Below are 23,838 nucleotides of genomic sequence, written 5' to 3' on the forward strand. Positions count from 1 at the left end.
GTTTGTGTTTTAGGCCCTTTTACACGGAACAGTTATTGTTAAAAAATATATATATCATTGGATCATGCGAACTTGAATGACAAATGCGAATTCGCTTCTCCTTTGTCCATTTTATGCAGGCAAAAAAAAAATCCTTGTTCGTTTACACATTGTTACGTCTAAACGGCGATCGTTTAGCCATTCGCATTCACTGGTATAACTGAACAATTTATCTGCCTGTATAAACGAGCGGCCCGAGCGGACTCTGTCATCGTTTGTTCAACCAAATGATAAATTGCTCTGTGTAAAAGGAACCTTACTAGAGACTGGCATCACTTGTCAGCAGGCAGCGCCCAGCAAGTTCCAAGGAAGGGAGACCCCTAGTGGACAGCACTTTCAAGGGATTTTTCAGCGCACAAACATTTGGGGTCAATAAATTGATTTGCTTGTTATTAAGTAGAAGTTGTTGAAAAGTTAGTGACCATTAAAAGTTTGTCACTGTTGTGCAGTTGACCCTTTTGGGAGTTGTACAGTCTTGCTGGTGCCCCCAGTGGTGGAGAGGTGACTGGACATTCAGTTCCCTTTCCTTTTTACGGCCACTCTCACACATGTGGTTGGCAAATCATGGCTGTTTCCCGTGATTTTACTTTTATCTTTATTGCGTCCAACAGCGGGTTTTAGTGCACCCCATCATTGTGATGACTTATGAGGTGCGCTAAACATGGTGAAATAGAGCAGCAGACAGTACTCCAAAATCGTTATGTTCGATCATATGTCTGCGAGGGCCCATTGAAATCAATGGGAGCGGTGTACCGCAATTACTGCAGTGTTCAAAACGCAGCGGTGAAAGGCACATGTGAATACTCACCCCTCCACCATAGATACCAGCTCCAGAAAACGCCAGCAGTGTACACCTCTCAACTTGCCTGCTTTGGATAGGAAGTGAGTGCTCCAGGTTGGGGGACACAGTGTAGCTTGCAGTTCAGGCGCAAACTAACAGTGCCTCCTTGTCTTCTGAGGGTTAGATTGGCATCAGCATGTTTAATGCCAGTCTATTTACCCTTCTCAGTGGGATGTCAGTGCAATCACGCTCTTGGATAGACTGAGTGCCATATTCGGTTTGGCTGGTACAAGCTTGTGGAACATCACTTCACATCTATATCTGTTATGATGCGATTCTCAGTTATTGTATATTCACACAGCTTTTATAGACCCAAAAGTTCTCGCAGGAGAAACAGAAAGGGGTGTTACAAAGCCAAACAGGCTGCAGCATTGATTTGGTTCTAACTGGTTTTCTTTTGAAGTGTAAATCAGGTTTCGCTGACTTTTTTTTGTTGGCTCCATTGTATTGCCAGTAAGCTCCTGTCCCTAGTCTTTAGGGGCTGTCTTTCTCAGGTGATGGGGAGATATGTAAGATAGCTTGTAGCTCCACCCCCTCTCTCCTCACTATAAGGTATTTTAGAGCTCTTTTGCAATCTTCTCCCATTGATTTTAGTGGGGCTAGCGCTGCTACCACCAGCCCCCTTGGAAACTTTTCTTGCAACTTGGAGTGAGTGAAAGAAAACATCACAAATGAGAATAAAACCATTTTCACTGACTCTCGCCTCGCAGGAAAATCTATCACCAGTAGGTAAGTGCTCTAAGGGCCCTTTTACAGGGTGCAATCTGTCAGGTACAGCTGCCTGACAGGTCATCCTAGTGGTAATCGTTTGTGCTTTTATACAGGAATGAGTCCCATTTAGACACAATTATCACTCAAAATTCACTCAAAAGCCGTATTTTGAGCGATAATCATTGTCTAAACGTGCTGCTATCGTGCCCTGCTCTTTCACAGATGACTCAGCGCTGCACACTGATTCTCAGCAGGTGCTACTGATATTATTCTTTCCGCTGGCAGTTCTCAGCAGGAGACCAGCTGCGCTGGGGTGTCCCACTCTACCTGCATTAACTCTTAAGTAGCTAATTCAAGTTATGCAAAGATGATTGCTCAAAACTCACTCAAACTATCATTTGAGCGATCATTCCATGTAAATGGGCATTAAACCCCTTAATGACTAAGCCCGTTTGCGACTTATTGACGCAGCCAAGTTTTTTCACCACATATTGTACTTCATTTAGGTGGTAAAAATAGACCGATTAAAAAAAAATAAAAAAATCAAATTTTAAGTGCCAATATTGGGAAAATGTGAATTTTTCACACTTTGACTGTAATATCTCAAATATGTAAACTGTACAAGTGATATATATTCCTGTTTACTTTATTCTGGATGCACATTTGAAAACTATTTTTTTTAACCATTTAGATGTACAAATGTAACACACTTTCCTACACCAAGTCAAGATTGCATAGGCACATTTTAAAAACTACACCCCTTAATATATTCAGAGGGGGTATAAAGGGTCTTTTTTTTTTTTAACCCCAGTTATTTCAGGACTTAACGTTAACACATCTCATCTTAAGTTTGTTCGATGCAATAAACAAAGAGGTTCCATAGGTAAACATGGGCTACGAAGACAACAAATCACAAGATAGAGCATGCTGCAAATGTTTTCTCTCCCAAGATAGCATCAGAGAAAACATCGCTATGTAAAGGAAGCATCCAGTACACAAGCAGGGGGCGCCACACATTAAAGCTGCTCTTCTCAATCCCTGGAGCTGGTGACTTCAACTACAGACATTACATCCCTGACGGCTCCGCCAACCCTCAGGTCTGCAGTATTAGCGACAAAACTCACATGCGCTTATAAAACCGCTGCACTGACATGCGTGTTTGACTGTTTTCAGCACCATTATAAAACCAGATCAGTTTTACCATTGTGGAGCTTGAACAACATTAGAAATACTTTTTTGTAAACCCAGCACCACTCCTTCTGCAGGTTATATCTGGTATTGTATCTCAGCCACAAGTATTTGAGTGGAACAGAAGCACAATACCACACTGAGCTTGTGGGCGGGTGCAGCACTTATTTTTGCAGGAAAGACATGTTTTTCCAAATCGAGAGATCCCCTGCTGTAATGTCCATGAGATCTATAATATAGATGAAACTGAAGAAAACATTACACAGAAGACAAGGACTTTATTATGAGAAAATGCTTATTAAAGGCAGTGTGTATGTGGGGGACACTACAAACTAAGGTGTGACACATCAGCACCGTGAACGCCCTAGTATGATCATACAGTGTTTCACTTACAAAACAAGTTATCTTATTAGTAATCAAATGTTGGAAGGGATGGAGAAGAGGAGAGAAAAGAAAAAGGGTGTGTGGAGGAGGGAGGGGCGGTGTACTGCCTCCATGTAGGAGTAAACTGGCATAAGCCCAGTGATTAAACTGCCCCATATCAGCATATTTCTCTTATAACTTGGCATTGCCAAGTTATAAAGTTATTTCCTATGTAGGGTAACTATGATTGGTAGGAGTCTGACCACTGTGACCCCACCTGAAAACAAGGGTCCTAAAGCTCCCCATATGACGAGCTGAAACCGCAGATGCACACCGTGGCTCCATTCACTTCAGTAGAAGCGTCAGAGATTGCCAAGAACTGGCACTCAGGTTCAAATACTACCATTGCAATGAAAAGAACAGTGGCACACGCATGTGCATCTTCAGCTCCATTCTCAGGACCGGTGGGGTCCCAGTGATCATAGTTAGTTATTCTGCGATTAGAAGATAACGTTATAACTTGGTACAATGCCTTTAACAAGTCCATTCATACAAATCCATAAGGGAAACGGTCATCAGGTTTATGCCCAAACCACAAGCACCATGACCCTGGGACAGGTCTACACAGAGCGCCCAGGGAGGTTTATCCTGAAATGTTGCAGAATAAACACACTTTGAAGTCTCACTCGGAGCCGAATCACAGAGGCGCCACACCAGCCTCTCTGCCCACATTATGCAGGGACAGCTCTCTCCCTATACAAAAAGCAGGGAGAGTAGCTGCCACCCTGCATACAGCGAGCAGCAACAGGCAGCCCGGGACTTGGAGCTCAGCACCAAGGTGTGTTGATTCTGAAACGCTGCAGCGTTTCATAAGACATCCCTGAGGTGCTGTGGATACCTGGCCCAGGTTCACTAACCCGATGACAGAATCCTTGTACCAAATCCTAGACGGGCCTAAAAAGACATAAATGCAACAATAAAATGATGCGTCCAAAAAGTCTAAAATTCAGCCATTGTATGTTGTGTTAAAAAAAAGCCACAAACCGAAACGCTTTCTATCCGGCAGTCTTATATTTAAACAGACTTTAAAGAAACATTGTCAAACATCTCAAAAACACTGTAAAAGTCAGCCTGAGTCTGGATTCACACATCTAGGGTGCTTGTGGCATTTTTTTGTAAAAACATTGCAGCCCAGTGTTTCCTTAAAGTTTCTAGGTAATTATTAAAAAGTTTGCACACAAATTTTTTTTTTTGGGTGGTTTGCAGCTTTTTTGTCTGTCAATTGCACATGCTCCGGGTATGACATTTTTTCCATAGGGTTCTATTTTATATGGGACTTTAAAAAAATGGCAGTAAAAACATATGTACAACACAATGTAATAAACGTCATGAAGATGATTGACATTCATGCCTTTTAAAAGAGTTTAAACACTGAAAACATGTGTGTGTGGCCGGCTAAGATGTAGCCATGAGCCATGTTGGTGAGGGCTAGACAGGTACATCAAGCAGTGTCCCCTTCTGGAATATCTTCACACTGGGACCATGTGATCTCCAATCATTAACAGCTACGTTGCATGTAATTCCTACAGTTCCAGGTCCTGGGAGAATTCAAGTTTATGGATTTCTGGCACGGCGGCCTTACAAGTCTATGCGATTTAGTGACAACTTGCACTTTATGCCCCATATGTCCCGATTCTTCTTGTTTCCTGTGGTGGGCCTGGCGATGGTGCTGAAGTAAGAGGTATTTATTTTTATATGCGGGAGTGACTCTTTCAACAGCTGTAAGGAATTGTCCGTCACTATGCCAAACACACCGAGGGTCTTCAAATGCAAAAGTTTTCCCAAATCACTAGAAAAAGGGGAGAAAAAAAAAAAAAAAAAAGACTTCAATTCCTTCTATAAGAATTACAGTATTCTTTAGGAGATGTTTAAAAGGGTTTTTTTCTGAGCCTTACAGGGCAGGTAAGGAATAGCATATACATAGATAGCCATGTAGGCGGTAGTGCAGCCATTATATGTTCCCTAGGGTCATCGCTGAGTTATTGATGCCATTATTCCCAAGTGTCCCTAGGCCTAGTGGCATCATGCTCAACACACAGATACATGTCAATAAGCTTAATAGTAAAGATGGTCACTTGCCAGATTTGAGATTATTCCCAGATAACAGCTCTATTCTCTATTGATCTTGTGCCATAATTTGTTTCATGCAATCTTACCATAACTATATGGAATACACAGTAAAATTGATCTATATTGTACTTTAATGAATACTACAGACCCCTATGATATAATATGGGGTTAAATAACTACGTTCTTACAGCAAAGCAGCAGGAGTGATCTGATAGCAGCGACTGAGACCGAGGTGCTGGAGTCGGAGCTGATGAAAGGCCGGCAAGCAGTCAGCTGTGAGCATCACGCTATCACTGTGGACAGGAGACATTGATTAGACACATTCGGCAAGCTGGATAGGTCACAGAGACTAGTCGGGTGTATACGGTGTGGAAGCGCACTGTTATTAACCCCTGCTGTGGCACAGCTGTGTTTTTACATGCATGACCACTTAAAAGTGCTAAATTGAGAATTTACTTATCAAAAAAGTCAAGTACATTTATAGAAACCTATTGTTAGGGGCGTTGGGATGAACATCCACAATATAAAACATGTGCAGTACGATTACCCAGAGGGCCAACACTACAATTAACATCAACATGTGCCAATAAAAGGTAAGGGGATAATTTAAGACCACTGTGCAGGACAGATGACAGGATACCGATGGCCAACACGTCAAAAGCGGTTATCCTCTTACTATTCCCATTTTGATCAAAGCAGATTCCCATGAGCTAAATGGTTTATTATTGACCCATGCTCTTGTGGCTTAAAAAAAAACAACAAAAAAAACAGGAATTGCCATTAAGACATTACTTTAACCACTACATACTAGGTGGGGATACTCAATCCCCAGGGACTTAAAGGGGATGTTCATTGCCCACAGGATAGGGGACAACTTTCTGTTCAGTGGGGGTCCAAAAACTGGGACCCCTACAGATCCCAGGAGGTTGAGCATGTGCAATGCCACTCCAATCATTTCAATAGGGCTGTTGGAGACCACCAAGTTCAAGTGCTTGATTTGTGTCTATGGGACTGTCAGAAATTGAGTGAGGTGAGCATGCCTGACCACTGCTGGCTTCATGCATGGACCTTTGGGACCTGCATTCTTAGTAATGGCAGGGGTCCTAGCACCTTCACCCCTCTCACCCATAAGTGAGAAAGTGACAAACATACTATGGTTATGTCCATAAAGCTCTCGGAGTTGCAATTCTACATTTTGGGTGGTCACATTTACAGAATGAGATACTGACCTCAAATCGAGGTAGATAAGATCAGGACACCTCTGAACCAACGTCTCGACATCTGCAAAGCAAATTGTGCCATAGTGAAACAACCCATCAGCAGGTCATGTGGTCTTTACAGACACCTGTGTAGTGACTATAAGAATGAATGTCCTGTTATATATACCAACTATCTCCAGATTCTGTCTGTATCCACTGAAATTCAGCTGTGTTAGGCTTCTAGGGAAGTTCTCCACTGCACTCTTCACATGGTCCGCTGTGAAATCACACCAGGACAAGTTCAATTCCAGCAGGCTGAAAACAAGCAGAAGAGGTTACAGCATTGTGCCCTGACCTCTCATGACGCTATGGGGATTCCTCACTCCTCTACTCTATGCTGTCCCTGCCAGAGCATAGTTACACCTAGTCGTCTGTTTGTTCACACACATTTCCAGGAGAAGAACAGAAACTCCAGAAATACTTTTTCTATGTAGTGGGTAAAATCTGTGACTGCAAACCATCTATGACTATGCTTCTACTGGTACATAGTAAAATTATTGACCATTTTTGTTAAAAAAGGAACCCCTCATCACCTTTGAGCCCCATAAGCTAACGCATGGAGCTGCAGTTCGTACTCACCAGGTCCCACATTCCAGCTCTGTGTCCCCACAAAATTGGGGCAAACGCAGGAAGAGTCAGGCTGCTGGTGCGCACCAACTTCACGGGAGCAGCACTGAACGGGCGCCTAGTGAGTATGAAACTCCTCCACAGACTCCCTTTTCATTGTTTAGAGCCCCGTAACAGTTTATGGGGCTCAAAAGATAATGGCAGGGTCTTCACTTCTTATACAGTGATAGCATAGTACTACGATATTCCTTGCAAAACAGCGCCCAGTCACCGGCTGTGCGGGGAACTTCAGTACGGTACAACTCACTGGGACGGAAATGTACTGCAACTGCGCTGCGTTTCAAAGCAGGTGGCTGGGGCTCTGCTCCGTGGGGAAAGACAATGCTTAGCAACACTGTAGCCCCTTCATTCCCAAGATCGGTGGGGTTCCGAGGACAGACTCCACTGATCATATAGTGATAGCATGTTGCTAGGATATGCCATCACTTTACAGCATGGAAATACACCTTTAAAAGAAAGAAGCCGAGTGTTTATACAGGCAGCGAACTCTGTGGCCTTATCACAGCCTGTTAAAGCTTCTAGGATAATCACAGGACTGCTTTTCTAACCTGCACAAACAATAAACAGCGTCTGTTCCCGGCACTGTAGATCCTCACACAAGGCTGCACAGTGCTTGTACTACTATGTTAGTGATGGTTATGGTCTTCATTCGGAGGTCAGCCCAGCTCCTGATCTCACAGGATACTTTAGCAACAGGTCTTACCTGGCGCAGCTTTTTAGCATCTGTGTGAGTGATTCTGGAGACAAGCCCGAGCAACCTCCAAGGTTCAAACGTTCCAGATCTATATTCTGAGCAATTGCGCTGGAAAGGACACAAGAGACTGATCAAAACATGTCATCTTTCTCTACAAATTCCTGTACTTATGAACACACTATGGGGGCCTGACTTATGGCTGCAGCAGCTGTCCATATTGGGGTGGGGACACGCTACAGAATAAGAGGACAGATTTACATCTTTGTCAAAGGCTTCATTCAGATATCCAGCATAAAATCCCATACAGAGTGTCAGAAAGCGTAACGGAAGCAGACAGACCCCATTATAGTCAATGGGATCGGTTTCAGGCCATTTGATTCGGTCATGGGATGGATCCATTTGAGCAGGGATTATATTTTCCTGCTCCAATAACAGAAGCCTGAACACAAAAGTGAATGTTGTCTTCTACCTCTGCATGACATTTATCCTGCGCCTTACCTACACCAAGGCCTTACATGCACACTTGCGCCTTACAGAGGCATATAACATTCCATTACATGCATACTCCTGCGAGTGCGTTTCAATGGCTCTATATGGGGACTGCCCATAGCAGTCAATGGGTTGAATTGATAAAATTTGGAACAAATACGCATGTGAACGACACAAACATGAAGCATACTGGTTTGGTTTTTTTTTAATCCATTTCAGAATCATTACAAAAACAGCAATAAAATCAACCCTTAACCAAAAATGAACCAATACAGACTAATTATCCTGCTGCCTCTTGGAAGCCGCCATGAGAGGAACACACGTGGCTGCAAGATGTCCTGAACATATCGCTGAGCTGTCATTGTCCCTTGTACCACTACTAGGGGGAACCGACTGTTGTAAGCAATGCCCTCCAGACCATCACACCAGCAGGGGGCAGTGTGCCACTCCACAGCAAAGGCAGGATTGCGGCGCTAACCACGAGGTCTCCAGACACGAATGCGGCCGTCGTCAGCACCCAAACTAAACCCAGATTCTGTAGTGTTGGTACCATTTGTATCTGGATGGTGGACAACATAACTGTTGGATTTACTTGTGATAGTCAATGGATCAAACAATTCTCTGCTGGACATCTGTCTGGGCTGTCAGGAGCCTGCTCATTGTGTGTGCCCGCACCTAACCACTGATCCCAGCACCTAACCACTGATCCCAGCACCTAACCACTGATCCCAGCACCTAACCACTGATCCCAGCACCTAACCACTGATCCCAGCACCTAACCACTGATCCCAGCACCTAACCACTGATCCCAGCACCTAACCACTGATCCCAACACGGCGTAGACGGCAGGCAATTCATCGAAACGATGATCCTGCTTCTCTCATTCCAGTGATGCACTTCTCTGTCTGTTAACTGGGCAGAGCGTCTTCAAGTGTATTGTAGTGGCATCTCTAGTCATCAGCAAGAAGTCCACTACACAGAAGTATCCTTAGAGTCTTTTTATAGGGCAACAGGGAAACACTTTTAAAGCCTCTAGTGTGTCATCAAACCACAGTGCTAGTCATATACATATCTGCCTGAGACATAACCGCATGCAGAGTTTTGCAGCAATCTGACATTTCTATCTGGGACAAATTATTTTTTGTCACTGATGCACGTTACTTGTTTTTTTTCCCCTGCCATAGGCCGCCTGCAGACAGCCGGGTCGGATCCCGCTGTGAAATTTCTCGCACCGGGATGCAGACCCGTGCCCCTGCAGACACCTGCAGCTCACCCGCTCCCAGAGTCTCCGCTCTGCGCTGGGTGCCAGCTGCCGGCGCATGCCTGGAGCGGAGACGGTCCGTCACTACTGACATTTCTGTGCGAGCCTCTGTGAGACCCGCACAGGAATAGAACATGCTGCGATTTGTTTTCCGCGCATGGTTTCACGCAGACAAAATCGCGTCTGTGTGCATAGGATTGCGTTTTGTAATGCAATCCTATGCAGGCGGGCACGGGTGTGCAGGGGGCCGTAAGGGGATATTCAGAAAGCAGATTTGTTACAGTCCTATTTATCTAAATAGCATGGCAAAAATCCACGTGTTTGCTGTCAAAACACTCCTATTCAGACAATTGGAAGGATTTCTGCAACAAGCGCATGGATCTTTTACAAAAACCATTGAGATCTATTAGTCAAACATTTTTGTTTACATCCCCTCATTAGTACTGAAATTTACGAGGCTGGAGCATTTCATCTGGACTACTAAATGCATCACCGTACAATATTACAAGCTAACTTTTCTGTGAAACACATTTATGCTTTGTTTAGGACCAGCATGTGGAATTTACCGTCAATGGTTAAAATCTGTGTGCAAAATTCCAATGAGGGAATTCACGTCTCCGCATTGTAATTCCGTACGTTGATTTTGCTATTGACAGGGCAACTTCTGTGTCGATTAGCGCTGAAAACCATGGCAGAAAGCCACAGAGTTTTACTTTTTTTCTCTAAAAGTCAGAATTCCCACGGGAAATTCCATGTTGATACATCCTGACATAACAGATTTTGCTGCAGAGTCTGCATGCATTACATGCTGATTTTACTGCGCCTTCACAGCAAATTTCTCCCCACTACACTGAAAGGAGTGAAACTCAGTACAAAGATCCACAGATAGAATAGACATGCAGTTCATTTAAAATTCACACCGCTGGTTGCTTTTCATGTACATTTTCCCCATAATGTGGTTGAGATTGGTTCATCCACTGCTGTTGCTCTACGATGCTGTGGATTTTCTATCTGTACTTCTGGATGGAAAGATCTGCAGCATCTTCACACGTTTCCCTATAATGATATAGAAGCCTCTTACCACATAATGGCATCAGAGAGCTCCAGCCCTTCCAGGCTCAGGTTGTGCAGGTTATGGCAGCAGGAGATGATGCTCTGCAGGGTGTCTTTGCTTACTGTACAATTAGAGAGATCTGCATGATGAAGGCGCAGAGGTCTGCAGAAAAGAAAATTTGCCATGTCACTTTATGCGTTTCCAGCAATGAACAGACAGATAACACTAAGCAACAAAAAAAATATTTGTGTGTGTCCAGGAAATCCGTGGCATTTTCACATTTGGATAACAAACAAATGGTTAAGTTATTAAGCCAAAACTGTCCCATTGCTGACTAAGATTATATGTACAGTGCAAGCTCAAGATCACAAGAAGCTAACTTTTTTTTTAAATGAAAGCTATTTTTCATTATAATCTACAATAAGCTAACAGGAACAAATAAACTTTTCTTAGACACAAAAATTGCGTTGCCTAGTGTAATTAACCAGCTAAGATTCCAATGAGACAGGATAGGCTACTGTATATTATGGAAGCTGACCTAACACGGTGGTCTAGAAGGTACGGAGACCCCTGACTAAATGGAAAACAATGGTTGGGAATGCCATTCTGTAGGTAGCATTGTCAAGCATGGTTGCCATTTTTTTTAAAACCGCCATCTTGGAACTAGGTCATATCTTCAAATAGAAAGGGATGCAGGTGACATATATATCCAATTGATTTCTCATTAAATTCTCAATCATGTACCTTTATTCCTGCCAAATCTATTAACAGTCTGCAGCTACCATATCATCAATTCAGCAGAACTGAAGGATCACATCACAAAAAATAAAAATAAAATAAAGAGTTTGCACAATATACAGTACAAAAATACTATTCTGACTATACTGCCATGAAGCCCGACCTCAGCATCAAGCGACAGTATGATTTGTTAAGGTCTCACCTGATTTGCTTGAATAATGGTTCTCCGATGCAGGACCTCGGACAGCGCAGGGCAACGACACCTAGGGACAGCAACCTTCCAATCACACCATTTGCCAGATGTTTGCCTGTGAAATCCACGCCGTGCCATAATGATTCGTCACATCTAAAAATGAATGATAAAAGGTTTACTAGAAATCAGTCTGGAGAAGCAATGGGACAATTTACCCCCCCAACGTGTTCACGTGTCACATGCCTTCACTATCATTTAAATTGAATATAGCAATTAAAGCCCGTTTTTCCCTCTCCCCGGTGATCAGCTGTTATTGCTGGGGTAAACAACTGCTGACAACTCGTTTATACACCGCAGGGAATGAGCAGCATTAAACCATGCTTACTGGGTCAATGGGCCAGCAACGTAATGTATTGATGTGCTGGATCACCCACAGCCGGAGCAACTCTGGTTAATTAGGGGCTATACATCTATTTAACCTTATTCCCCAAGAGGGTATTCACACAGATTTAGTGCTGATTTTCCATGTCAAATTTCACACCATTAGACCTCCCATCAGTCCCCCATACCATGGACGCACAAGGCAGATGCTTTCCAAGTCCTGGCCATGGGAGGATTGAGCCCCTCTGGTCTACCATTACTTCTCCTGCAAAGGCGGGCAATGAGGGAGCATCGTTGCCAATGAAGATTGGACACGTGCTAGACCGCAGCATGAGAGACACAGTCGTGCGTCACCAAAATTCCTCCTCCTATAGAAGGTGGAACGTGATGGAAGATGGAGTCAGGAAGAGAAGTTAACGGGATCTGAGGTTCACGGTCCTACCATTAGTTCTCGTAAGAGAGATTAACCATATAGAGGATAGTGATCATGAGTGACCAGACTTGTGTGGTACCCATATTATGAGAGTTGGCGGATCTCTCATCTTACCATTACTCCTACCATAGAAGAGAGCAATATGGAGGATGATAACAGCTATCGTTCAGCAATGCAATACAGAGATAGACAATTAGACATCTTACTATCACTCCTACATGGGAGAGAAGGATAAAGCGGGGAACGACGGCAGCCATCGTTCGGCAAACACGCAGATACTGAGACTCCCAGCCCTACAATTACTCCTTCCATCCAAGGGGGTTAATGAGGGGGCATATGATTGTCAAGATTGACTGGGTCTGTGCGATAAGGAGATACGAGTTGCACAGCTTACAATTACTCCTCCTATGGAAGGTGGTAATGCCATCGTTGATCAATCTTGGATACTACTGAGACTCACAGTCCTACTATTACTCCACCTCTAAAAGAGTCACGAGACCAAGGATGGTTGTCATAATCGCCTGGACCTGTGCAATACTGATACAGTCACGCAGCTTACAATTACTTCTCCTATGGAAGGGGGCAATGTAGCGATTACGTCGCTGAAATCATGACATAAGGGACCACTTACCATACTGTATAATCACAGGGGATCTGGACTCTTGTCGTAGCCCAAATTACTTCTATGTAAGGGAGTAATGGGTCGGCTTGATACTATAAAGGTGCCTCCTGTTAGTTGTATACGGACTGTGCAACTATTACTCCTACTACCAGTGAGGGTAAAGTGTACACATGGGAGCCCAGCTAGTTACGGTGTACAAAGACACTTGCCCACCAGGCCCCAGGCTCGTGTGACAGTCCACCTCAATGCAGCTCTTCTGAAATAAAGAGATCACCCTCTAGGACCAATGATACCTGGTTAGGCCAGCGATCATCTAGATGATGAAGATGGTTGCAGGTGATGAGAGGTAATGAGAATCCGTCCGTTCCCCTGTAGTGCCCATCACTCCCCGATCTGGTGTGAGTGATGAAGTACTGGACCATCATCTACTGGATGGTTCTGATACGAGTAGTCGGACCAGAAGCTGGCAAACGACCTGATATGCGCATGGGGCAAGCACTGATACACAAGGTCTTGTCTGAAGACTGACCTTACTTGAGCTGTTTGCGAGCTTTACCAGCCAGAGGCGGTTTCTCCAATTGCGGATAGCCACGCAGGCAGAGGGGAGATTCCACCTCTACCCACACACCCCCAGAGGTCCCCGGCCAGACTGAGAAGAGGGGATAGCGCAGGGATAAGGAGTAATTGCACACCCTCCCTGTGTGCAAATGAAACCCCATATAATGACCCCTGTATAGCTGGTAGGAAGGACAAACTTTTTCTTTGCTTAGTGTCGCCTCCTACTGGCAGCAGCTATACTCAAGGTCTTGCTGTGACCCACAATGATACGGACAAAAAAAATAGAGCTGGCTGCAGTCTTTTTGCCTGTGATATGCACAGGAAAAATACGTGCCCGTTAACGAACCCATTCTCTGCATATAGCATGCGCACGTTTTGCCTGCACAACTACGCCTGCGTGATGCCGGCCTTAGGCCGAACTCAGGTGGGTGTATGCGCAGAAACACACGCGGTAGTGCCGTGAATAATGCACTTTTGCACATATGGTACTTTTTGCACTTGCAGCATTTTTTCACATAGGCGCAGGACACACCCCAATTTAGGAGGCTGTTTAGCCCAATTCCAGATGTGTTCTTTTGCCCACTAAATTCTGCAGCATATAACAAAATTGCGCAGGTATTGAGTGCGCATTTGTGCGCCTCCCAAACACTTATATGGTGCCTTTAATACAATAGAACATAAGGCACTTTTTTGCGTGCGCAAAGACAGTGAGAACTAACCCATTGAAATGAATAGGTTCTATTCTGTGTTTTGCATGCACAAACATGCCCGTGTGAGTCCACCCGTAATGTATTCTGCTGGTGCATCAATTACTTAGGCTGTATACACATGGTGCAGAAAAACTAACTGGTCATATACAAAGGGATTGTGCAGAGACGACAACACATTCTAACCCCTTCCTGTCAAACAATGTTCTGCCATCTCCACCTTCCAAGAGCTAAAACGCTTTTCATCAACATAACCAAACAAGGACTTGTTTTATTTGTGGAAGTATTCTTTTCCATGGTACTGTTAAATGTAGCCCATACCGCACTGCAAAACCTTCAAAAATTGCCATGTGGGAAGAGAAAAAAAAACAAACACTATTTTTGAAGGTTTCACTTTTACATACTGTCTCTTCCAGCAAACACATACAGCAGATGTGTTAGGAAGGGGTTACTAAGACTCCTAAGGTGTTCTATACCCTTCATACTTCAGGAACTTACGCAAGTCTGTTCCATCGTTTGCACGCCCGGGATGCTCTCAGGAGGTCAGTTAAATGTAAGTAAGAAAAGATGCCCAACAGCAGCTCATCGGGGAGCGAGTGCCAGGATATCCCTGTGGGGTGGAAAGAAAAAACAGTTCACATGACAACAAGCAGCAATGATATCAACTTAATAGAAAAACAATTCGATGACTGGGGAAAGAAAAAAAAAGAAAAAGTAGGACTGACTCTAGAGCAGAACTATAAGAGGAAAAAAGATTAGCAGCCAACGGGCTCAGAAAGGTGTCGTTGGCATCTAACTTAGATTGTTTTTTTATTGATGTCTATGGCATTTCTTGTTGCCAGGCTACTAAAATACTATTACTGGCTACTAGAGTTGTAAAACTAGAGCTAATCGTCACCAGCTAAGGTGTGCTCTTCATCTATCGTGAAACGCCAACTGCTACAAGATGGTCTACTGTAATGCATCCACCTCTACGACAGGCAGGCATTTCATGCGTTGTACCAGTATATAGGTAGGTACCTGGCTGAGATGACCTGAGTGCCCTGGGACGTCTGGCAATAAAAAACCCATCATCTTTCTCCTTCAGTTTCTGGCGCTTTAGAGGCGGGGTCATCTCTATGATTTGGTCCTGAGGAGTGTTCTCCGTGTCCTGGGGGTCCTTCTCCATTGGGGTCACTCCCATTCCAGTAAGCAGGTCAGAACCTTTCTTCGCATCCCATGACCACGAACCGAGCCCCGATGTATTCATGGCCGAAGAAGGAATCTCCTGTAGATGTTTCCTGCGAGAACAGCCGCATGTTTATAACACGACACCAATACCATCTAGATATGCCACACCAAAGAAACAACCGGCCTATGGATGAACTAACGGCTCAGTTATCTGTACACCCTCATGTAGAGCGGACAGCACTCGGCTTGTTGATTTGCAGTAAGCATAAGAATGCTCACCGATCACCTGTATATCTTCCTGTGAGAAGAGGAACCGGTCGGCCACACGGCTGGCCGCCGGTCGGCCCCCATTGTTTTCAATGGGAAGAATCTGCCCCTGAATGAACAGAGCAATGGTCACATGCACAACCACTCCGGGAGCTAGCGGAGTGCAGCATCCCAGGGAAGTGCATGCTTAGGAGTTTGAGACTGAAATCTTGGGAATTGGTAAAGGACCCGGCTGATGGGAATAACCCTTCCGATTAGTCTCCTGTCTGTGCGTTCCTCGCTGAAGTACGGCCTCATATAGGAACTATATTATGTCACCGATGAACTTCTAACTGCTTCAGACAATGTAGAGGGATTTTCTGGAACGCCTGAGAACCAAACTGATTAGCTACTTGAAGAGGTACCAGGCACAGTGCCGTCCACTCCATAGTGGCTGTGCCTGGTATAGCAGCTCAATCCTATTCACTCGGATGGGACTGAGCCGCTCTCAGGCCACGTGATGAATAGGACGCTGCGCTCACCCAGCGCCGCTGCTTCTCCAAACAGCTCATTGTGAGCGGCACACCCCTTGTAAACCACTGCATATCCGCACGCGCCCCAGCGCTGCATTTTCACGGATCGATCACTGCTTTTTTTGCACGCATCAATGTATTTTATAGTCCTTCTTCCACCCGCAGGACACGGTCATTTGCGAGCGGCAAACAAGTCGCACCGCTTGAAATGATTAACAAGTTCCAAATGGGTCCGTTTTCCATTGGAATCACGCAGCAGCAGCGGAGCGCAATTGTGCAGAAACAGAGCGTGCGGCGGGTTATTTCGTGCTACGAAAAATCTGGAAGAGTGAACGCCCCTCTGAAATCCATGGCTTCCATTCTCTGCGTATTGCGCACGCAGATACACCCATATAAAGAAGCCCTTACACACAACACGTACGAGGCCAGGTCCGGCGCAGCGGAGGCAGCTCTCACGGAGCGGCCAATCACGATAGCTTTCAGCACGTTCACATTGGCGCAGCTACCTCTGTTTGGACCCCCCCTCGCGGACTGGAAGCGTCCGATCATTAGATCCCAGAACCAAAACGAACCTCATTAAGGGCTCGTTCGCACGACCGTGAAAAACGCAGCGAATACGTGTAAAAAAAACATTATATACAGTTCTTTATCTATAGGGCTCCCGTGGGCTCGGAGGGGCGTAATACGGGCGCGTAAAAATACAGGTCACAATACGCCAATAAAATAGCGACCAGCGCAATCTGTGTCCGTCCGGGCTCACGCGACCGTATGCTTCCTGCGAATAACCAGCGCAGGTTTTGCGCACACAGTAGCAAAATCCCACAGCCGCAAAAAAAATAAGCGCAAGGAAAAAAAAAAACTGCGACATGCACCATCTTGGCGCAATTTACACAACAAGATAGTGTGCGGGGATTGGCAGCGAGTCCGCACGCCATGAACACGTTCGTGGGAGTCCAGCCTTTACGCGCCCAAAGCGACATATAACAGAGAACGAAAACCCGCCCGTGTGAACGCGCCTCAGCGATGTCGGAGCCTCCGGTAAAGTGGCGCTCGCTGGTCTCGGACTTCACAGCAGATCCGGCGCAGATACGTTAAACGCAGATGGGCGCCCCCTGGTGTACAAGCGCTTGTGACCCCTCGCTCGTTCGCGCAGCCTACGTGAAAACACGGATACGGCTTCCCTCAGCGCCCCGGGGCAGAACAAAGTCAGAGGGCAACGCCAGAACACCGGTCACAACCCGCATACGTACAGAGCGGCGACATTGTGGGGTCGTTGGCATCAGTGTACCCAGTCAGTGCCCCTCCAACCCCCAGGATTACATACAGCCCCTCACCAACCGTCGCCATATTCCCCTGACTACAATGGTTCCTCACCGCAGAAGCCCCTGCCCGACCCAGGACAAGACTGCAGCCAAGTATATGCTGGGGGTGATAGTCCTAGCCGCCACAACACAACTGCCATGAGCCTGGCCCGCCGGCATCAGTATTACCTCATCGTGAGCGCCGCGCCGTCCTGCTCCTCGTCTGAACTTCCCGCGTCGCTTTTCTCTGCGACGTAACGGCGCGGTGACGTCATTCAGAGCGCACTGCGCACGCGCGATCCACTCTCGCTGCCCGCGTGATGCGTCAGTCACGTGCTCCAATAAGAGGCGTGGCCTGTAGTCCTGCGTGATCCCCAGTCTGACAGCAGTTGCCCCTAGCAACCACTACAGTGCTCAGCTCTCATCACCAAAACTGCGCAGGAAAAATGAAAACTGAACTGTGGTTGTCATAGACAACACATATAAGTACTACATGAGAGGCCTTGGTCTGCCACCGGGGGGCGCACGTACAATGCTCAATGTGTGGCTGTCGGAGTATGCAGAGCGTTGTACTTTGCGTCCCGACTTCACACGGACGTATTTGCACGCCAATGAATTCATTCACATTACCGTAATTTGCGCACATATTTCAGTCATGCAAAAAAAAATTAAAAAATAGAACCTGCTCAAATTTTCTGCGCATTTGTGCACCAAAAGTACAATAAAATATGCTGCTGCGTCTGCAAAAATAACGCTACGCTCCTGCGAGTGCAAATACTCGTACGCTCGTGTGAAGGAGGCCTAAGGTCACTCACACAGGCGATAGTCAAAACGCGGCATTTGTAAACGCAGAGCTGCTTTCAAAAACACGGTAAAACAGTCTGCACAGCGCTCTAACGGTTTTTGACAGCGTTGTAAACGCTCCCCATTCATTTCAATGTGCGACACGCGACGTGCAATCAGGGCTTGTAAGTGAGATATCACTTCTTTTCCAGCCATGGATATGAAATCCACGTGCAGAACAAACCCGCGCTGTGGAGATGATGGGGGTTCACAGCGTGGTAACCAGACAATGTGATGCTGTGTGCAGGGTGTGATGCTGTGCGCAGAGTGTGATGCTGTGCGCAGAGTGTGATGCTGTGCGCAGCGTGATGCTGTGCGCAGCGTGATGATGTGCGCAGCGTGATGATGTGCGCAGCGTGATGATGTGCGCAGCGTGATGCTGTGCGCAGCGTGATGCTGTGCGCAGAGTGTGATGCTGTGCGCAGAGTGTGATGCTGTGCGCAGAGTGTGATGCTGTGCGCAGAGTGTGATGCTGTGCGCAGAGTGTGATGCTGTGCGCAGAGTGTGATGCTGTGCGCAGAGTGTGATGCTGTGTGCAGAGTGTGATGCTGTGTGCAGAGTGTGATGCTGTGCGCAGCGTGATGATGTGCGCAGCGTGATGATGTGCGCAGCGTGATGATGTGCGCAGAGTGTGATGCTGTGTGCAGAGTGTGATGCTGTGTGCAGAGTGTGATGCTGTGTACAGAGTGTGATGCTGTGTGCGATGCTGTGTGCAGAGTGCGATGCTGTGTGCAGAGTGTGATGCTGTGTGCGATGCTGTGTGCAGAGTGCGATGCTGTGTGCGATGCTGTGTGCAGAGTGCGATGCTGTGTGCAGAGTGTGATGCTGTGTGCGATGCTGTGTGCAGAGTGTGATGCTGTGTGCGATGCTGTGTGCAGAGTGTGATGCTGTGTGCAGAGTGTGATGCTGTGTGCAGAGTGTGATGCTGTGTGCAGAGTGCGATGCTGTGTGCAGAGTGCGATGCTGTGTGCAGAGTGCGATGCTGTGTGCAGAGTGCGATGCTGTGTGCAGAGTGTGATGCTGTGTGCGATGCTGTGTGCAGAGTGTGATGCTGTGTGCGATGCTGTGTGCGATGCTGTGTGCAGAGTGCGATGCTGTGTGCAGAGTGTGATGCTGTGTGCGATGCTGTGTGCAGAGTGCGATGCTGTGTGCAGAGTGTGATGCTGTGTGCGATGCTGTGTGCAGAGTGCGATGCTGTGTGCAGAGTGTGATGCTGTGTGCGATGCTGTGTGCAGAGTGCGATGCTGTGTGCAGAGTGCGATGCTGTGTGCAGAGTGTGATGCTGTGTGCGATGCTGTGTGCAGAGTGTGATGCTGTGTGCGATGCTGTGTGCAGAGTGTGATGCTGTGTGCGATGCTGTGTGCGATGCTGTGTGCAGAGTGTGATGATGTGCGCAGAGTGTGATGCTGTGTGCAGAGTGCGGCATCCAGCTAGTCCCTGCGAGTCCCTTATATGAAGTTACTGCTACTGGGGGACAAACTGGAGTGGGGAAGGGGGGGATTACTATTACTAAGCTGGGCCACAGTGACCGCTATATAACTTAGTGGGGCCAAAGGAGCACTAATACTAAGTGGGCGTACAGAGGGGGTATTTTTACTAGGTGGGCCTCAAAAGGGGCATTATTAGGAATTGGAGCCTCAGAAAGATCACCATTAATAAGTGGAACCACAGAAAGGGCACTATTAGTAAGTGGGGCCACAGAAGGGACATTATTTGTAAGTGTGGCCACAGAAGGGGCACCACTATGGTAGTAAGTGGAACCACAGAAAGGGCACTATTAGTAAGTGGAACCACAGAAAGAGCACTATTAGTAAGTACGGCCACAAAAGGAGCATTATTAGTAAGTACGGCCACAGAAGGGGCACCACTAGTAAGTGGAACCACAGAAGGGGCATTATAAGTAAGTACAGCCACTGAAGGGGCATCACTAGTAAGTGGAACCACAGAAAGGGCACTATTAGTAATTGAATCCTCAAATTTTCAAAATCTCATCAACTTTGCTGCTGCAGCTACTGTAAATTCCACAGCAAATTTGCCCCATGGAGTAATAGTGACACCCTATATTGGTGGCCCTGTATAGTAATAGTGACACCCTATATTGGTGGCCCCAGTAGTAAAAGCGTCCCCTATATTGGCCCCAGTAGTAACAGTGTTCCCTATATTGGTGGCCCTGTATAGTAATAGTGACACCCTATATCGGTGGCCCCAGTAGTAAAAGAGTCCCCTATATTGGCCCCAGTAGTAATAGTGTACCTTATATTGGTGGCCCTGTGTAGTAATAGTGACACCCTATATCGGTGGCCCCAGTAGTAAAAGAGTTCCCTATATTGGCCCCAGTAGTAATAGTGTTCCTTATATTGGTGGCCCTGTGTAGTAATAGTGACACCCTATATTGGTGGCCCCAGTAGTAAAAGCGTCCCCTATATTGGCCCCAGTAGTAACAGTGTTCCCTATATTGGTGGCCCTGTATAGTAATAGTGACACCCTATATCGGTGGCCCCAGTAGTAAAAGAGTCCCCTATATTGGCCCCAGTAGTAATAGTGTTCCTTATATTGGTGGCCCTGTATAGTAATAGTGACACCCTATATTGGTGGCCCCAGTAGTAATAGTGTACCTTATATTGGTGGCCCTGTGTAGTAATAGTGACACCCTATATCGGTGGCCCCAGTAGTAAAAGAGTTCCCTATATTGGCCCCAGTAGTAATAGTGTACCTTATATTGGTGGCCCTGTGTAGTAATAGTGACACCCTATATCGGTGGCCCCAGTAGTAAAAGAGTTCCCTATATTGGCCCCAGTAGTAATAGTGTTCCTTATATTGGTGGCCCTGTGTAGTAATAGTGACACCCTATATTGGTGGCCCCAGTAGTAAAAGCGTCCCCTATATTGGCCCCAGTAGTAACAGTGTTCCCTATATTGGTGGCCCTGTATAGTAATAGTGACACCCTATATCGGTGGCCCCAGTAGTAATAGCATCCCATATATTGGCCCCAGTAGTAATAGTGTTTCCTATATTGGTGGCCCCAGTAGTAATAGTGTAATGGCCTGAAGCTGTAGTGTGCCTGTGTGTGTATGCCTGCTGTGAGTTCTGTGTGTGTATCCCTTTAACTGTGTAAGAGACGTGAGTAGTTGGAAGACGGAGTTTAGAAGGAAAGGTTGAGAGAATGTAGTCGGAGGAGGTGGCCGTGCCTGCGCTAAGACAGCTCAGCACAAAAAAGTAGACTGACCAGTCCTTATGCTCACAGTGTGCTGTCATAAAATAAAAGTTAACACTAGAAGTGCCATTTTGGAGGAGCCTAAAATGGGTTTAATGCTCTGCAGAATAAACCAAAAGGGGGTTTGGAGTAGTAGTTCTGCTATGTTCTCACCTGTCTGGATTAGTGTTTGTTGAAGGGTGCAACCTGCTCTTCACCGGAGTTAGTATAGACTCTCTTTACTAAGTAGTTGTAGCCCTGGGGCAGGAAGTGGTGCGCTGGGAGGAGTCTTCATCTTGGCCATTTTTCTCTGAGGTTAGAGAGCGCAGGGGTCGGCTTCCTTCAAGTAGGGGGGAACTGTAATGGCCCAGCTGTAGGGAGTATGTATACGGATGACTGCTGTAAGTTCTGTATGTGTATCCCTTTAACATAGTTGAGAAACGTCAGTAATTGGAAGGCAGAGTTTAGAAAAGCAGGTTGAGAAAATGTAGTCGGAGGAGGTGGACGTGCCTGCGCTGAGCTCAGTGTGGAGTAACAGTCCGCCTACCAGAAAAAGAGGAACGGAAAAACGTTATTAGGGCAAAAACACATGGGGCATGCGCTAATACGCTCCCCGCTACGGAACGTATTAGAGCATGAACGGAATAGTTTTTTTTTTGGAATATTCAAACTCCGCGCTAATTTGAAAAAAAAATGGGAGGACAGGTGCTTCCCTATCTATCTCACACTTAGTATTAACTACATGCGAGAAAAATAGGGCAAGTCCTACTTTGTCTCACGTGTAGCAACATCGCGTGGGAATCCCGATAGTGGAAACGAAACCATTGAAATCAAATCATTCTGTCCCATTATGCGGCCGGGATTTTCACGGTCATATAACAGGGCTAAAAACGCGCCCATCTGTTTCAGCTTCACAATAGATATAATAGTTTACATTCTCTCCCGATTGATTCCAATTGGTTTTCAAAAAAACGGACAGCTTTCAGTTCGCTTCTGTTAGGTCTCTGTGGGGGGGTTTTACGGAACACATAGCACTGCAGACTGCACTATTTGTGCTGTGAGAAGACCCCAAACATAACGGAAAACCCATTGAAATCAATTGGGTGAACGGTGGAAACCTTTAATTTCATCTTAATTCTGATTTCTGTTCCAAAAACGGGACAGGATTGCAATCGAAATCCCCAAGCGGGGGGTTGCAGAGGGGAGAGAGAGAGCTCTCCCCTGTTCCCCACTGCTACCTCCCGCTCCACCAAACCGCCCCCGGCGCCCCCCCGGATCTTTTCGCCCGAGTAGTCAGTTACTCAAAAAAAGCGGTTCTCGATTGCGAAATCGCCCTAAACGAGTACGTTCACTCATCTCTAGCCTGCACCCATTTAGTTCAACAGGTGTGTTCACATACAGGTATTTTAGCGCACATTTTGGCTATGCAAACAAGATAGCCCATACTCTCTCTCGCAAAATACTGATGAAACATACGCCCGTGTGAATACGCCCCGAGGCCGGCTTGACCCGTCCGTATTTCTGTGTGCAATATGAAGGACCATAACCCACTGACTTCAATAGCGTCATTCTGTAATTTGCGTGCGCATTTCGGCCACGTGCACGAAAGGTCCCCATAGAAGTCAATGGCGAATGCGCAAATTTCACTGGGTTTGTTCACTCACATGCGTGTATTTTAGCGGTGCAAAAAAAAGATAGAACATGCTATATCTTTCTGCGTCCCCATAACATTAATGGAGGGTGTGTAAATGCGAACGTGATACACAAGGAGATGCGCGAAACGCTGAGCAATTCTGCTGGAAAAATAACACATTTGGAAGCCATTGGCCATCTCAATCGGTGCGTTTGAAAAAAGTACAGTAAAACACGCCAAATCACAGGCAAAAAACAGAATTCAGTCCACGAAAACGCAACACCCAGGCGTGCGCAAATGCGCTTCTACTTGTGCGATGCCGGCCTAAGACCAAAACGTAAATTTCCCCCATGGCGTGCAATAGCTCACCGTGCAGCCTCAGCCTTCTGTTCAACACCTGACCACTTTATAGACTGCAGCAAAAAAGGGCACAGAAAAGGAAACATAATAGCTTTGCCCTAATATACAGCATTTTCTTGGGTCCATACAGCGCTCTGAAAACCTACTGGGCGCCAACAAGATGGCTGCCGATGCGGAGACGGAAGTGCTATGTGTGACCGCCCGCCTTGTAGCACCTCTAGCGTTGGCCGGAAGTGCCGCTCTACTGACGCTCTGTCTTCTCTGCAGGGCG

General features: G+C 46.2%; 1 protein-coding gene across 3 annotated transcripts; it reads right to left on the reverse strand.

Annotated features, from left to right (window-relative positions):
- Positions 1-3,037: 3,037 nt before the first annotated feature.
- On the reverse strand, positions 3,038-23,696 carry SKP2 (S-phase kinase associated protein 2). Of its 3 annotated transcripts, none has more exons than XM_066602428.1 (10): positions 23,577-23,696; positions 15,309-15,568; positions 14,787-14,898; positions 11,597-11,740; positions 10,684-10,818; positions 7,862-7,960; positions 6,659-6,786; positions 6,502-6,553; positions 5,461-5,565; positions 3,038-4,991 (listed from the first exon to the last, which is right to left on the reverse strand). In XM_066602428.1, exons 1-10 carry the CDS (start codon positions 23,651-23,653, stop codon positions 4,781-4,783), a joined length of 1,323 nt encoding a protein of 440 aa, XP_066458525.1. In that variant the 5' UTR covers positions 23,654-23,696; the 3' UTR covers positions 3,038-4,780. The 3 variants fall into 3 exon arrangements, with proteins under 3 accessions (XP_066458525.1, XP_066458527.1, XP_066458526.1); XM_066602430.1 differs by lacking the exon at positions 23,577-23,696 and adding an exon at positions 21,749-21,796; XM_066602429.1 differs by lacking the exon at positions 23,577-23,696 and adding an exon at positions 17,728-17,803.
- Positions 23,697-23,838: the final 142 nt, after the last annotated feature.

Source organism: Eleutherodactylus coqui, chromosome 5, assembly GCF_035609145.1.
Source record: "Eleutherodactylus coqui strain aEleCoq1 chromosome 5, aEleCoq1.hap1, whole genome shotgun sequence".
NCBI classification, from domain to species: domain Eukaryota; kingdom Metazoa; phylum Chordata; class Amphibia; order Anura; family Eleutherodactylidae; genus Eleutherodactylus; species Eleutherodactylus coqui.

Coding starts and splice junctions, on each gene's coding strand:
- SKP2 (XM_066602428.1), bottom strand. CDS start 23,653: ATGTTTCCTTTTCTGTGCCCTTTTTTGCTGCAGTCTATAAAGTGGTCA. Junction 14,899..15,308: donor ACTCAGGTCATCTCAGCCAG/GTACCTACCTAT, acceptor TCCACCCCACAG/GGATATCCTGGCACTCGCTC. Junction 4,992..5,460: donor ATCACTCCTGCTGCTTTGCT/GTAAGAACGTAG, acceptor CCCTTTTTCTAG/TGATTTGGGAAAACTTTTGC.